Source organism: Mytilus edulis, chromosome 9 (genome assembly GCF_963676685.1).
Source record: "Mytilus edulis chromosome 9, xbMytEdul2.2, whole genome shotgun sequence".
NCBI lineage: Eukaryota > Metazoa > Mollusca > Bivalvia > Mytilida > Mytilidae > Mytilus > Mytilus edulis.
Window position 1 is genome coordinate 43,194,802 of NC_092352.1, and position 14,119 is coordinate 43,208,920.

Here is a 14,119-nt window from a genome sequence, read left to right on the forward strand (position 1 = left end):
TACCACAACGCCAATAACTAACACTACCTCGACGCAGACCTTAACAACAGAAAAAGTCTTGAATAACTCTACATCTCCCTCAAATAGTTCTACAGAATTGTTCAACATTAATCCGGAAGCGACTACGAATGAAACAACACAAGAACTATTTTCTACAACTCGTATCGCTTCCAGTACTCCGACAACGACTTGTTTCGAAATGATTACGCCTCCAACGACAAATATTTCGACAACGAATGATTCTGAAATAATTACGACTTCTACGATCGCGGCATCTACAAAAAAAACCAACTGATTCCGAAATAAGTAAAACTTCAACAATAGCCACGACGACAACTAGTTCAACAACGACTGATTCCGAAATAATTACCACTCCAACGATAGCTCCAATGAAAAATACTTCGACAACGAATGATTCCGAAATGATTACGACTCCAACAAAAGCCACAACGACAACTATGCCAGCAAAGACTGATTCCGAAATTATTACCACTCCAATGATAGCTTCAACTACAAATACTTCAATAAGGAACGATTCCGAAACTAGTACGACTCCAACCACAGTGGCTACGACAACAACCCTTAGGGAGCCAACTACAGAGGTGAAAATTACTTTTCCAGAACACATGATTGGAAGGTTTCCATCTTCTACAATGAAACCTGCGGTCAGGGTACCACACAATTGCATCACTATGTAAGTAACTTTTGCTTCGAGAAAAAAATCATGGCCTATCTTAAATAGGCAATAAATAAAAAACAATCATGACTGTTTACAAATCTTTAGATGTTTCGGAATACTAGGGATTACCTTTTTGGAGTTTTTCAATACTCTCTAATTTCGTACTTTATTTGGTATCTATGTTGAATTTATTGTTCATATAGATGTATCTATATGTCTGAAGCAGGATGAAAGGTATCGTATGTCAAAAGTGTTGCAACTATTACGAATTCACTTTTTATTTCATATAGTAATACATTAGTTTTCATTATGTTTGTTCTGTCTGTGTATTTGCTATAACCAAACTTTTTGTTTTTGTTTCGCAAATTAAGAATTCTTATTTATAAAACATTTTCGAAACTACTTTTGGGTCCGATTATGATGATAATTTTATGTTTAATGCTATACTCACAAATGTGTACAGTTTTTATGGTTATAATGACATATGTTTATAATCAGCCATTACTGAGAAAATCATAATTATGTCAGTACAATATCGAAATTAAGTGTCATTTATTCCTATATAGATTTGTCATATATATAATTTTTTTCAGGGCAGAAATTCATATTTGTCTTTACGCGATGATAATTATAAATTATAGATAAATTAAATGACAATGCAAGTAACTGTAAGCAGTTCTGTGTTTAATGGTAAACAATCATTCAATTTGGACAGTATAATTCTTTAAACAAATGTGTTTTTATATCAAATAATAGGAGAATTTCCAATAGGTTAAACACTTTTTACCTAAGACTGTATATTTATGATAATTTTTTAACCACAAATATCGTCCAAATTACAGCTACATTCGATTTCTTTCTACTCAAAAAGTATAACGATATTATTGTAAAAAATTAATCATCAATACTATATATATTCAGTAAATTTTTATTTCAAAGAAAACATATACTTTATACAGCCAGAACGATATCCTAAAAGAAAATATAAAGTTGAAGATGGTTATGTATTTTTTATAGTCTATATATAGGTCTTAAAATTAACATGTATTTATCATTTTCCAATTTTCTATTTAAGGGGGTGTCCGCAAGGCAGAGTGTGTTTATCAGATCAAAACGATATTTGTTTTAAAGGCGAAAAAGCAGGTTCATGTTTTTTGCAAACCTGGTAAGTATAATTGGTTGGCTTTTTTGTTGTTTGATCTTCTGTAAACAAATCTTTATCAAAGTATAAATAATGTGGTTGATTGGTTGTTGGTTGCTTAGCGTCCAGTGGCAAATATTTCATGTATAATCATGGAGATACATAAATAAGACGATGTGATATGTTTGCCAATGAGACAACTCTCCTTCCAAGTCACAATGTATAAAAAAAAAATATAACAATTATAAGATGAAGTATGGTCTTCAACACGGAACCTTGACTCACCCCAAACAGCAAGCTATAAAGGGCCAACATGTCACGTTTTCATTCTTTCACCGTAAACATTTGTCTCGAAAATTCAACGAGAGCTGGCACAAACCCAAATGTAGAACGTATGTGTTGGAATGTTCCTTTAATATCTTTCGTCTCTCTTATATTTTTATGAACATTCAAATAATGGAGATCGTAAAATTTTAATAACACATCTTTTTAATGAAATTACATGTATCACCTTATGACATGAAAACGAATAAAATTTAGGGTTTTAATCTACTAAATTTATTTTTATAGGATGTAAGCATGAGAATATGTTAATTGAATTAGGACAGCCTGTTGTTATGGACCGATGTGGCAATTTGTGTTACTGTGGCTCAGGCGGATTGGTAAGTACATAAACACATTATTTTAACATGATATAACTTCTTACTAAGCAAGAAATGTCAAAAACCTACTTTTGGGAAATAAATTAAAACACACTGATTTTTTAACCACATCATTGTTTTAAAAATAAGACAAATCCATTTATTTATAAAATTGCAATGCATAAGTTAATACATTTGTAAATGTTTTAATATGGTATAGAGCGATTTCAACAATAAAAATCAAACATTCTGGGTTTTTTAAAATAAATTTGATATGATAATTATTCCAAACAAATGAATTGATATATGATTTGTAAATGCCAGTTACGAATGTCTTATCAATGAATACCTGGTCCATTCTACCAAACCTCGGTAATTTCGTGTACTTGCGATGAAAAGGAAAATTTACATTATCAAGATCAATGCTTACACTTCAACTACAATATGCGATTAATAGGACTTCGTTTTTTTTTTTAACGTTTTAATTAAACCGATGATTGAGCGGGTAAGAATACCAATCCAAATTACATCCATTTAGTGGAAGCTAGATTTATATTTTAAATAAGGAAACTAAACTTGAATTATAAGCCATAGGTCTGTACTTCCTTTTACTAAGTACTCAGAGTACAAAACTTGTGTTCGAAACCCCAAATCCAGTATTTTGATTTTTTGATTTCTGAGTTTAAGTGCGATAGCCATAATCTTAATTGTTATGACCTCGAGAGCTAGTATGCGTATACTATCTCCATATTTTCGTGTTTAATATGAAAAGTATGAAACATATAAAATCACAAAAACACTGAACTCGATGAAAATTCAAAACTGAAAATCCCTTATCAAATGGCAATTTCAAAAGATAAAACACGTCAAACAAATTGACAACAACTGGCATATTCCTGACTTGGTACAGGCATTTTCTTATGCGCTAAACCTCTCACTTGTATGACAGTCACATCAAATTTCATCGCCCTATAAATAGAAACCTGAATATTCTAGCATCGCAAAGTGTTTGCATTTAAGTTAAAACTTTAATGTCTCCTTTATAAGTTAATACTTGAATGTCTACAGTTTTCAGTTATTTGGATTAAACCTCTTTGTACATACATAACTTGTATAACACTACATCATCAAAGTTCTGAATAATATTGGAGGGTAATAAAGTTTTGTAACACTTTTATGAACGTATAAATAGAAAGTACTTCTATTTAAGTAATGATAAACAACATATGAAACGTATGACACACGTCAAAATTGAATGACATTTGACAAAAACCTTTGATCTAAAAAAAATATTAATGGTCTAGCCCATATGGGGTGAAAAGTAGAATAACAAAAATATCGAACTGCAAGGAAAATTCAAATCGCGAAAATTAATGGCAAATTCTAAAGCTGAAACACACAAAACGAATGGAAAACAACTGTCGTATTCATGGCTTGGTACAGGCATTTCCTTATTTATAAAATTAATTATGGTCATGGTTTACTTTTCTTCTTTTTCCTGACCAGTTTGTTTGAGTGTTGATATTTGTTTCACTTTATGTGTTGCGTAAGTTTATTAAGAATAAGTCAGTACCTTTTATTATTCTTTTTCAGACTGCATGTACGAAAATACCATGTGAAAAGAGCAGATATGTAATAACAACACCAAACCCTTTTAAACCGGTCGAGTTTAAACCGGATGTTAAGGATAGAGGACCGACAAGGGGAGACTCGCCTTATTTCTATGTTGACAATACGAAGTCAAAGTCAATAAAAGTTCATGGATTACATTTCCCGGATCAATTGTTGGCGTGGTTGTCGCCGTTTTCGTCAGAATTCAGGGAAAGTCTTCCTTCTTCTGGAATAAAGGCAATTTCGATTGAAAATCTATTCAAAACTTGAAACCTCAGTGTGAAAAAAAAAGTTGGAAAACAGATTAAGTTTCAGATTCAAGTTTATATGGTTTATCTACCGCTTTAAAACCATCGTTCGCTTGCGAAGCAGTGTTTTGTAAAGATAGACCTGATGTAAGCGGATGGGCTGCTGATCTCTATCTTTGTAACGTTTTAATGTTCGTGGCTCTATGAAGGAGAACCATGTGTTGCTTTCTGTCTTGTTAAACGTTTACTTGTGTAATTCTCGTTTCATAAAATGAAGTTATTTATTGTTTGAACAAATTAGCAGGATAATTTAATTTCATTGTTGACAAGCAGATGACAATAGTCCCATTTTATTATCGTTGTATAAAATATCAATAAAATTCTTATTATTTAGTGTATATGATTATGTTGTTTATCATGAACATTGAAAATTAAATGACACTCAGCTTTACCGCATCATACAATTCAAAATATACCCCTCCTATTGAAATATAACCAATAATACAGTGGATTCAGCGAAAGGCTTGAAAGCCTATATAATATCTTATCATAAAGTCCATACTCATTATCGTCATCATAGCTATTGTACTGCGATCTTTTTTATAGCCTTTGTCATGTGCTCAAAATAGTTACTCTAAAATTATTGTATTGTTTGTAATATTACTGCATGTTCATACAAACATTATATTGTTGTTTAATTCGATAAAGAGTAAATATAGATATGATTTACTAGTGTCCAATCCTTTTATACTTTTAGTCAATAAAATGCTAAACCCTAATAAGAATTTGGTTTGCTTTTTTTGGTCGTGTAGACAACTACTAGTATATGTGCCCTACTAGATATTCTAATCGACGAGACTCGTGTTGTCATTTTATTAAAAATAATTCAAGGAACCAAATAGATTTTAATAAGATGGCACGATATTAAAAGTCTGTTTCAAAAGAAATAAAAAGGAGCAATAACAGAACCAAAAACTGGATAGAAAACAGGACTATGTCACATTGGGGTCACAATGACAAAAATTGTAACTGTAACAACAGATTAAAAATCTCAAAAATTCTTCATTAAATGAAAAGAACTTGTTCATAAATTCCAAAGCACTACAATACATGTACCGGTAATAACCAGTTATGCATGTTCTTATAATAATAAAAAAAAGAACAAGAAGTAAACAAAGCAATAAAATATTTGTATTTTCATAATACATTAACACCATATCAGACGTGTTCCCGAAAGTGATTAATGTACAACTATAAAACATGCATAATTTTACAAACGTACAATCAAGAAATATTAGCATTGAATAAAAAGCAAACCAATAGACATTACACACCATACTAATAAAAATACCAATACATAAACAAAGAAACAAAACAAAACAAAACAAATCAATTGATAAATATAACGAATAAAAAAAATGTAGTTGTAGTTTAAAAGTGTGATTTCTTATTTGTGTAACTGGCATTTACAGATCATATGTCAATTCATTTGTTTGGAATAATTATCATATCAAATGTATTTTTTTTAAAACCAAGAATGTTTGATTTTTATTGTTGAAATCGCTCTATACCATATTAAAACATTTACAAATGAATCGACTTATGCATTGCAATTTTATAAATAAATGGATTTGTCTTATTTTTAAAACAATGATGTGGTTAAAAATGTGTTTTTAATTTATTTCCCTGAAGTAGGATTTTGACATTTCTTGCTTAGTAAGAAGTTATATCATATTAAAATAATTTGTTTATGTACTTACCAATCCGCCTGAGCCACAGTAACACAAATTGCCACATCGGTCCATATCCCTATACTATCCAAGAAAGATGAGTTTTGAGAAATTCACCCTCCTCTCATTTGGTATTAACATAAAAAAAAAGAGGGGGACGATGAAAACATACCATCTTTATGCTGGATATTTTATTTTCACAAAAACGTTATCAAGAACTGTACATTTTATTGTCAACATAGTTGTAAAGTTTGGTGGATTGGTATTTTACGAGAAAGTCGGGATTTTAATGGATATTAATTGTGCACCGCTACTGGCCGACTTTTACTCATTTGAAGCTTAATTCATACGACGATTTTTCAAAGACACAAAATAAGAAGCATCTTTTGCGAAGTTTCGTATATAAGCTCGTTTGAGGTGAATCTCATGTGGAATTTTTTTCACGAGAATTTCGAGTGAGATTCATGTGAAAATAATGTGAGCAAAATTTGCCTGTGTATTGTGTTTATCAACATGTTCAGATTGTAATAACTTTATATGGTGATGGAAAGGAGCTACTCATTTTTAAGGTCGGACTGAATTCACATTGTATCACACAGTGCTGAAAAACGGCTACTCATTATCAAGTTCAGATTGACCTCAAATTTCAAATAGTGATCAAAGATCTGTCGCTACTCATTATCAAGATAAAATTTAATTCACATGGTGATAGAATATCTCTGCTCTATTTGAGGGCCTCAATGAAATTTATACTAGTTCTAATTGAGTTACCCTCTTTAAATAAAGAATTTATTATTATTATTATTATTATTATTATTATGATTATTATTGTTATTATTACTCATTATCAAGGTCATCTTGACTTCACATGGTGAAAGAACGTCGCTACTCATTATCAAGGTCAGACTGACTTCACATGGTGATAGAATGTCTCTACTCATTATCAAGGTCAGAGTGACTTCACATGGTGATAGAACGTCGCTACTCATTATAAAGCTCAGATTGTCTTTCATGGTGATAGAATGTCACTACTTATTAACAAGGTCAGATTGACTATACATGGTGATAGAACGTCGCTACTCATTATAAAGCTCAGATTGTCTTTCATGGTGATAGAATGCCACTACTTATTAACAAGGTCAGATTGACTATACATGGTGATAGAACGTCGCTACTCATTATAAAGCTCAGCTTGTCTTTCATGGTGATAGAATGTCACTACTTATTATCAAGGTCAGATTGACTATACATGGTGATAGAACGTCGCTACTCATTATAAAGCTCAGATTGTCTTTCATGGTGATAGAATGTCACTACTTATTATCAAGGTCAGATTGACTATACATGGTGATAGAACGTCGCTACTCATTATAAAGCTCAGATTGTCTTTCATGGTGATAGAATGTCACTACTTATTATCAAGGTCAGATTGACTTCACATGGTGATAGAATGTCACTACTTATTATCAAGGTCAGATTGGCTATACATGGTGATAGAACGTCGCTACTCATTATGAAGCTCAGATTGTATTTCATGGTGATAGATTGTCACTACTTATTATCAAGGTCAGATTGACTATACATGGTGATAGAATGTCGCTACTCATTGCAAGGTCAGATTGACTTCAAATGGTGATAGAATGTCTCTACTCATTATCATGGTCAGATTGACTTCAAATGGTGATAGAATGTCGCTACTCATTATCAAGGTCAGATTGGCTTCACATGGTGATAGAATGATGCTACTAATTATCAAGGTCAGATTGGCTTTCATGGTGATAGAACGTTGCTACTCATTATGAAGCTCAGATTATATTTCATGGTGATAGATTGTCACTACTAACTATCAAGGTCACATTGACTTCACATGGTGATAGAATGTCGATACTCATTGCAAGGTCAGATAGACTTCAAATGGTGATAGAATGTCGCTACTCATTATCAAGGTCAGATTGGCTTCACATGGTGATAGAATGTCCCTACTAATTATCAAGGTCAGATTGGCTTTCATGGTGATAGACTGATGCTACTTATTATCAAGGTCAGATTGACTATACATGTTGATAGAACGTTGCTTCTCCTTATCAATATCAGATTGACGTCACATGGTGATAGAATGTCGCTACTTATTGCAAGGTCAGATTGATTTCAAATGGTGATAGAATGCCGCTACTCATTATCAAGGTCAGATTGGCTTCCCATGGTAATAGAATGTCGCTACTAATTATCAAGGTCAGATTGGATTTCATGGTGATAGACTGATGCTACTTATTATCAAGGTCAGATTGACTATACATGGTGATAGAACATTGCTTCTCCTTATCAAGGTCAGAGTGACTTCACATGGTGATAGAATGTCGCTATTTATTATCAAGGTCAGACTGGCTTTACATGGTGATAGAATATCGCTACTCATTGCAAGTACAGATTGACTTCAAATAGTGATAGAATGTCGCTACTCATTATCAAGGTCAGATTGGCTTGACATGGTGATAGAATATCGCTACTTATTATCAAGGTTAGATTGACTTCAAATGGTGATAGTATGTCGCCTTCTTATTATCAAGGTCAGATTGGCTTTCATGGTGATACACTTATGCTACTAATTATCAAGGTCAGATTGGCTTCCATGGTGATAGACTGTTGCTACTTATTATGAAGCTCAGATTGGCTTTCATGGTGATAGATTGTTGCTACTTATTATCAAGGTCAGATTGGCTTTCATGGTGATAGAATGTCGCTACTAGTTATCAAGGTCAGATTGGCTTTCATGGTAATAGACTGATGCTACTTATTATCAAGGTCAGTTTGACTATACATGGTGACAGAATGTTGCTTCTCATTATCAAGGTCAGAGTGACTTCACATGGTGAACGAACGTCATTTCTCATTATTTAAATCAGATTTACCTCAAATCGTGATAGAATGTCGCTACTCATTATTTAGTATAGATTAACTTCATGGCAATGCTAAGTAGCTACACGTTTTAGAGGTCAGATTGAATCCACATTGTGATGGAACGTTGCTGCTCGTTATAAAGATCAACTTACGAAAAGAGAGACTTCAGCCTATCTTTGAGAGCAAGTTCCATAGAGTTGTAAATATGGTTATCACGATCTTTTATCAAATAATGATGGTGTGTTGGATATATAAATACGCAGATATGTCCCTTCATAATTTTGGCGTTTTATTCTGTGTATCGTGAAGGGTGGGTGTTCCGCGCAAACTGCACGCTAAACATTCTTTGTAACTACTTTTGGAGGGTATGTAGGGGACCTAGCTGTTTCAAGACAAAAATGTTTGATCCTTATTTTACACATTCTCATTTTACATGAGACAGTCAGAATTTTCCAAGTCTCCTCCGACATATTTTGCATAGCCTTTATGGTTAATTTGTTCTCATGTTAAAAATGCCTGAAGTATTAGCCAAAGAACACTGGAGAAACAACAAATATAACATCAATTAGTGGATATAAATTTTGGAAGTCAGGAGTCTGTAATTTAGTGGTTGTCGTTTGCTGCTGTATATCATATTTGTTTCAGTTTTTGTTCATCATTTTCTACCGAAATCAGACCGTTAGTTTTCTCGTTTGAATTGTTTTATATTTATCATTTCGAAGCCTGTTATAGCTGACTATGCGGTATGTGTTTTATTCATTGTTGAAGGCCGTACGGTGACCTTTAATTGTTAATTTTTATGTCATTTGGTCTCTTGTGGAGTGACGTCTCAAAGGCAATCATACCACGTCTTCTTATTTTTATATTTCAATCGATATCAAAGGACAGAATGTCATACTTTGGGGTTTGAACACAAGATGCTGTCTCGCAAGGTTTTGGTTCATGAATCTTCAATTACTAGCATTCCTTGTGCAAGTCGTGTTATTTTAGATATGTATTGTATAACATCAGAAAAAGGAATTAATTACTACTCAAGAACAAATCACAAGGACCTTTTAGGTCTTAACATTCTTAAAATTCAATCGATCTGTGAATCAAGATGAGAAATTGTATATTATGCATATTTTTACAGCTTGTATTTAGTATTTGGTTAATTTTATAAAGTGTTTTTCTTTAATAGAAATAAGTTAAAAAAAAATTAGAATGATAACATTTTTGCATGTGTTAACGACATTTTGCTCTAAGACTTCGACGATATATATTTATTTACTAGTAGCAGGTGTGTATTCTTTTCGAAGAATATTATAAAAAAAACAATGGTAACGTTCTCAGCTAATTATCTTTTTAACGCACTGTTAGTAAGATATAGTAACATATACTTTAAGAGTACTAATATCAACATGTTTAATGTTTATATTTTTAAGGAATGCATATTTACAGAGACATATAATATTGTATTATATGTCTCTGATATTTATATATTAAAATTTTTGGAATACTTCATATTTGTTTATCCAGTTGCCGATGTCACTTTATACAATAATAAACACTTTTGACCTGACAAGATACATCTTTTAGGTTCCTATTATAAAACGCAACCAATATAACGTCACTTGTTTTTTTGGGGTAGATGTACACCTGCATGCTTTTTATTGTATAGTTATATGTTTACATGTATTATGTAACCATGGTCTGCAATACATGCAAGGTTATTTGTTTTTAATGTTTATTACTATAAATAGAAGTCCCGTGAAAACATAAACAAACATCCATACTATAAAATAAGAACGAGTAGGCACTATTCTATGTTGGAATGACGTCATTGCATGCAGCGTGGGAGAACGAAAATTGACATATATACAAAGTTCCTGCAATACACAAACTTAGAAAATAAAAGGACTAGAACACTTAGTTAGTTAGGAAAAGAACTTCTACGTGAAACTTACTATAATGTTGGGATATATTTTTGTTCTCGTGATTGAATTACTTACAGTATGCAACGGAAGAATTTGGTCCGGAAGACCTTTGTATGTTATTGAACGCTTTGCTCTACCAGATATCACTAAAAGTGCCCAGTTTCCTCTGAAAGGAGCTGGAGCAGGTGTTCCATTTAAAATCACACCACTTGTGTCATTATTAAACACAAAACCATCGGAAAGTGCAGCACTTTTGGTTAAATCTGAGGATCCAAAATTAGGGGTTACGGAACCATTACCAAGACTAGTGAAGGCAATACCAACAGAACATAAAGTGAAGATCAAGTCACTTCACAAGCCTTGTCATAAAACGTAAGTTGTCTATAAGTTAAAATACAAAAAAGTCTTTGGAAACAAATATTTATCCTGTAAATATAAGCCCTGCTTCAGATGGAATTCATGCATAAAAATATCTGAACTTCGTTTTATAATAAGAGGAAAACATACAATACGAAGATACAATTAGAAATCAGAAATCGACGAAGGGCATAAACTTAGGTATAGAAGCAATTTACATGCGAGCTTATATGTACTAAACAGTTGCGTTTCATTCTCTATATTAAGCATTTTGTTTAACATGTTTTGTATTGTATGGTTTTTTTTATTCAACATGAACATCATCGATAATTTATGTATATCAACTTGCTTTAGTAAGTATAGCACAACATAAACTTACAAGTATAGTAACAGTTTTGTAATTTGTTCGTTTTCTCGACATATTAATATGAGCTTTGTAGCAACGAAGGGATATGCTTATTCCCATACTAGTTAACAAGAATCTGATTTTTGATAACCATTGTATGTTTTCTTCACCAGGGGTTGTTCGAAAGGTTCACAGTGTGTTTACGAAAGAGTGTGGATGTGCCCTACTTATATCCCAGATCTTAACTGTTATTGTCGACCAGGTAATAATTTATATTACAATAGGTATTGAAAAAATCAGTCTTTTTTACTTTTTTCTGCGTCTGTTTATCGTACTGTTTTTTTTTATGTGTTATTCGATTTTATAAATTTTTATTTTTTTATTTTTCATTTTTTCAATTTATTGTCATGACCATGGTCTTTTACGATAGATGACAGGCATTTTTCGGCTTAATATCAAATTAAGACGAAAACAGAAGACAACATATCTACCAGACTCGCACAAAACATCATAATATAAAATACTAATCTAATTCATCTCTGATGTTTTTAATTCATTGACGTTTTTTTTACTCTTTATAGGTTGTGCCGTTGGTAACACCTTTATACCAATGGGAAAGGCACTGACCATAGACGATTGTGGAAACAGGTGTGCTTGTCAAGATCAAAGTGGCGAGGTACTATCTTAGAATGTGCTTTGTCTTGTCTGCATGTTGTGTGTTTTAGTGTTGTGTTTATGTTATTTTATATTCGATAAAAAGCTCTTAAGAGCTTATGTTTGTATTGTTATTTGTGAACCGAATCAAAATAAAACTTTCGTATTCGTATATTCGTTGTAAGGAATTATCAAAGATCCATCAATTTCAATTAACTAATATGCATTAAAATGTATATGTATAGACATTAAACAATACTATATGTAAATGATGATAATTAACAGGAGCTGTTTAGTTTCTTGTCTTGCAGATCTTCTTATTTTGTAAAACAAATCTGATTTACCGTAGTTGCAAAGGAAAATATATAATTTCGGAGTTCTGTCTTCTAAATGAAGAAATTATGTAAAAAAGTTAAGAAGACTAGCAAAATTGTTATATGCAACGAAATGATGATAAATGCACTCAAACAGTGTTGGAATCATAACAATCCGTTTCCATATTATATTCAATAGCTAGCTGCAAAACCAACCAGGTTTTAGACATACGTTTCTTTGGGAAAAGTGTTTTACTAAGTTAGGAATATGACCGTCGTTTTCAGCCGTTCCGTTATTAGAGCGTTTTATTTTGTCAGTTTTTATGGAGTTTGGTGTTTTGTTATTACATTCCTACCAATCATTATTATAAGTATGTGTTTGTAATAAAAAAACATTGTTGTCAAATTGCTTTATTTTTTTAATTTATTTAAAAAATTATATACACTGAATTAATAAGAATATTTCTTTCTTTTTTAGGCTGTATGTACTAAACTTGAATGCGTGAAAATGTCTGACAAAAAAGAGGCAAAAATGGATTCCCTTCTCAAATATTTGAAAAAGTTAGTGAAAATAAATCTGAAGAACGAAGAAAAATCTACAACTCCGAAACCACTAAAGACAAGTGCCAGTGGAAATGCTCTACAACGTAAATCAACATCCAATATAATAAACATGTCAAGACGAATCGATCTCAATACAGAAACAAGATTTCCGTACAGCCCTCATAGACCATTTTATGTACGAACATTATGAAATGACATTTTTATGTAATTCTGCACATTCTTGAAATATTATATTGATAGGCATATATGTTGTTATAGTCCCAAATAAGTTTGCATTAATAATTATAGTGCTGCATGTATAATTTATCACAGATCAAGATCGTGTATCTGTTCCTGTGTCGTGGAAAGAAATTAATTTATTCAGATAATTGTTTTGCATTTATTTTTAATTTTGTCAATAAATTTTAAAATAAGTAAAATTAGTTTACTCCATATTTCAATTGCTTATATAATAAAGAAGATGCGGTAGCAGTGCCAATGAGACATCTCTCCAACTAAGTCACAATATATAAAAGGTTAACAGCCTTCAACCGAACAACAAGCTTAAGCTATACATGGGCCCCAAAATGACAAGTGTAAAACAATTCAAACATGAAAATGATCAATTTAAAATAAAACATCTTTCATGAAAAATAAACCAGGTGTAAACAGCATACGCATTGTAAAAATTTAACGGAGAGTTACAAAAACCATAATGCACAAACAAATCCTATTAATCTTTTGTTTCCAAACTCTAATGAATTATCATATGTCAATAAGAAGATGTGGTTTAATTGCAAATGAGACAGCTCTCCAACAAAGTCACTATGTATAAAATTTAACAATATTATACTAGTAGGTCAAAGAACGGTCACTAACACAGAGCCTTGGCTCACAACGAACAGCAAGCTATAAAGGGCATCAAAATGACTATTGTAAAAAAAAATGGAACAGGAAAACAAACGGACTATTCTATATAAAAAACGATAAGCACTTATGAACTACAACTAAAACGAAAATCACTGAACAACAGCCTCCTGA

General features: G+C 31.9%; 2 protein-coding genes across 2 annotated transcripts; both read left to right on the top strand.

Annotated features, from left to right (window-relative positions):
• Window positions 1–5,728, top strand: LOC139488408 (uncharacterized; the record flags this gene model as incomplete). Its single annotated transcript, XM_071273972.1, is given in 4 exon segments — window positions 1–694; window positions 1,755–1,844; window positions 2,391–2,482; window positions 4,055–5,728. A coding segment is annotated over 1 exon segment (295 nt), but the record flags the coding sequence as incomplete, so codon positions are not given.
• Window positions 5,729–10,733: 5,005 nt separating this feature from the next.
• On the top strand, window positions 10,734–13,518 carry LOC139488409 (uncharacterized). The gene is made up of 4 exons (XM_071273973.1): window positions 10,734–11,236; window positions 11,741–11,829; window positions 12,149–12,243; window positions 13,014–13,518. Exons 1-4 carry the CDS (start codon window positions 10,899–10,901, stop codon window positions 13,287–13,289), a joined length of 798 nt encoding a protein of 265 aa, XP_071130074.1. The 5' UTR covers window positions 10,734–10,898; the 3' UTR covers window positions 13,290–13,518.
• The last annotated feature ends 601 nt before the right edge of the window (window positions 13,519–14,119 follow it).

What these genes read in the sequence shown, in the direction of transcription:
- LOC139488409 (XM_071273973.1), top strand. Translation starts at nt 10,899, where the DNA reads ATGTTGGGATATATTTTTGTTCTCGTGATTGAATTACTTACAGTATGC. An exon ending in CACAAGCCTTGTCATAAAAC is followed by an intron (nt 11,237 to 11,740) that starts GTAAGTTGTCTA and finishes TTTCTTCACCAG; the next exon opens with GGGTTGTTCGAAAGGTTCAC. An exon ending in GTCAAGATCAAAGTGGCGAG is followed by an intron (nt 12,244 to 13,013) that starts GTACTATCTTAG and finishes TTTCTTTTTTAG; the next exon opens with GCTGTATGTACTAAACTTGA.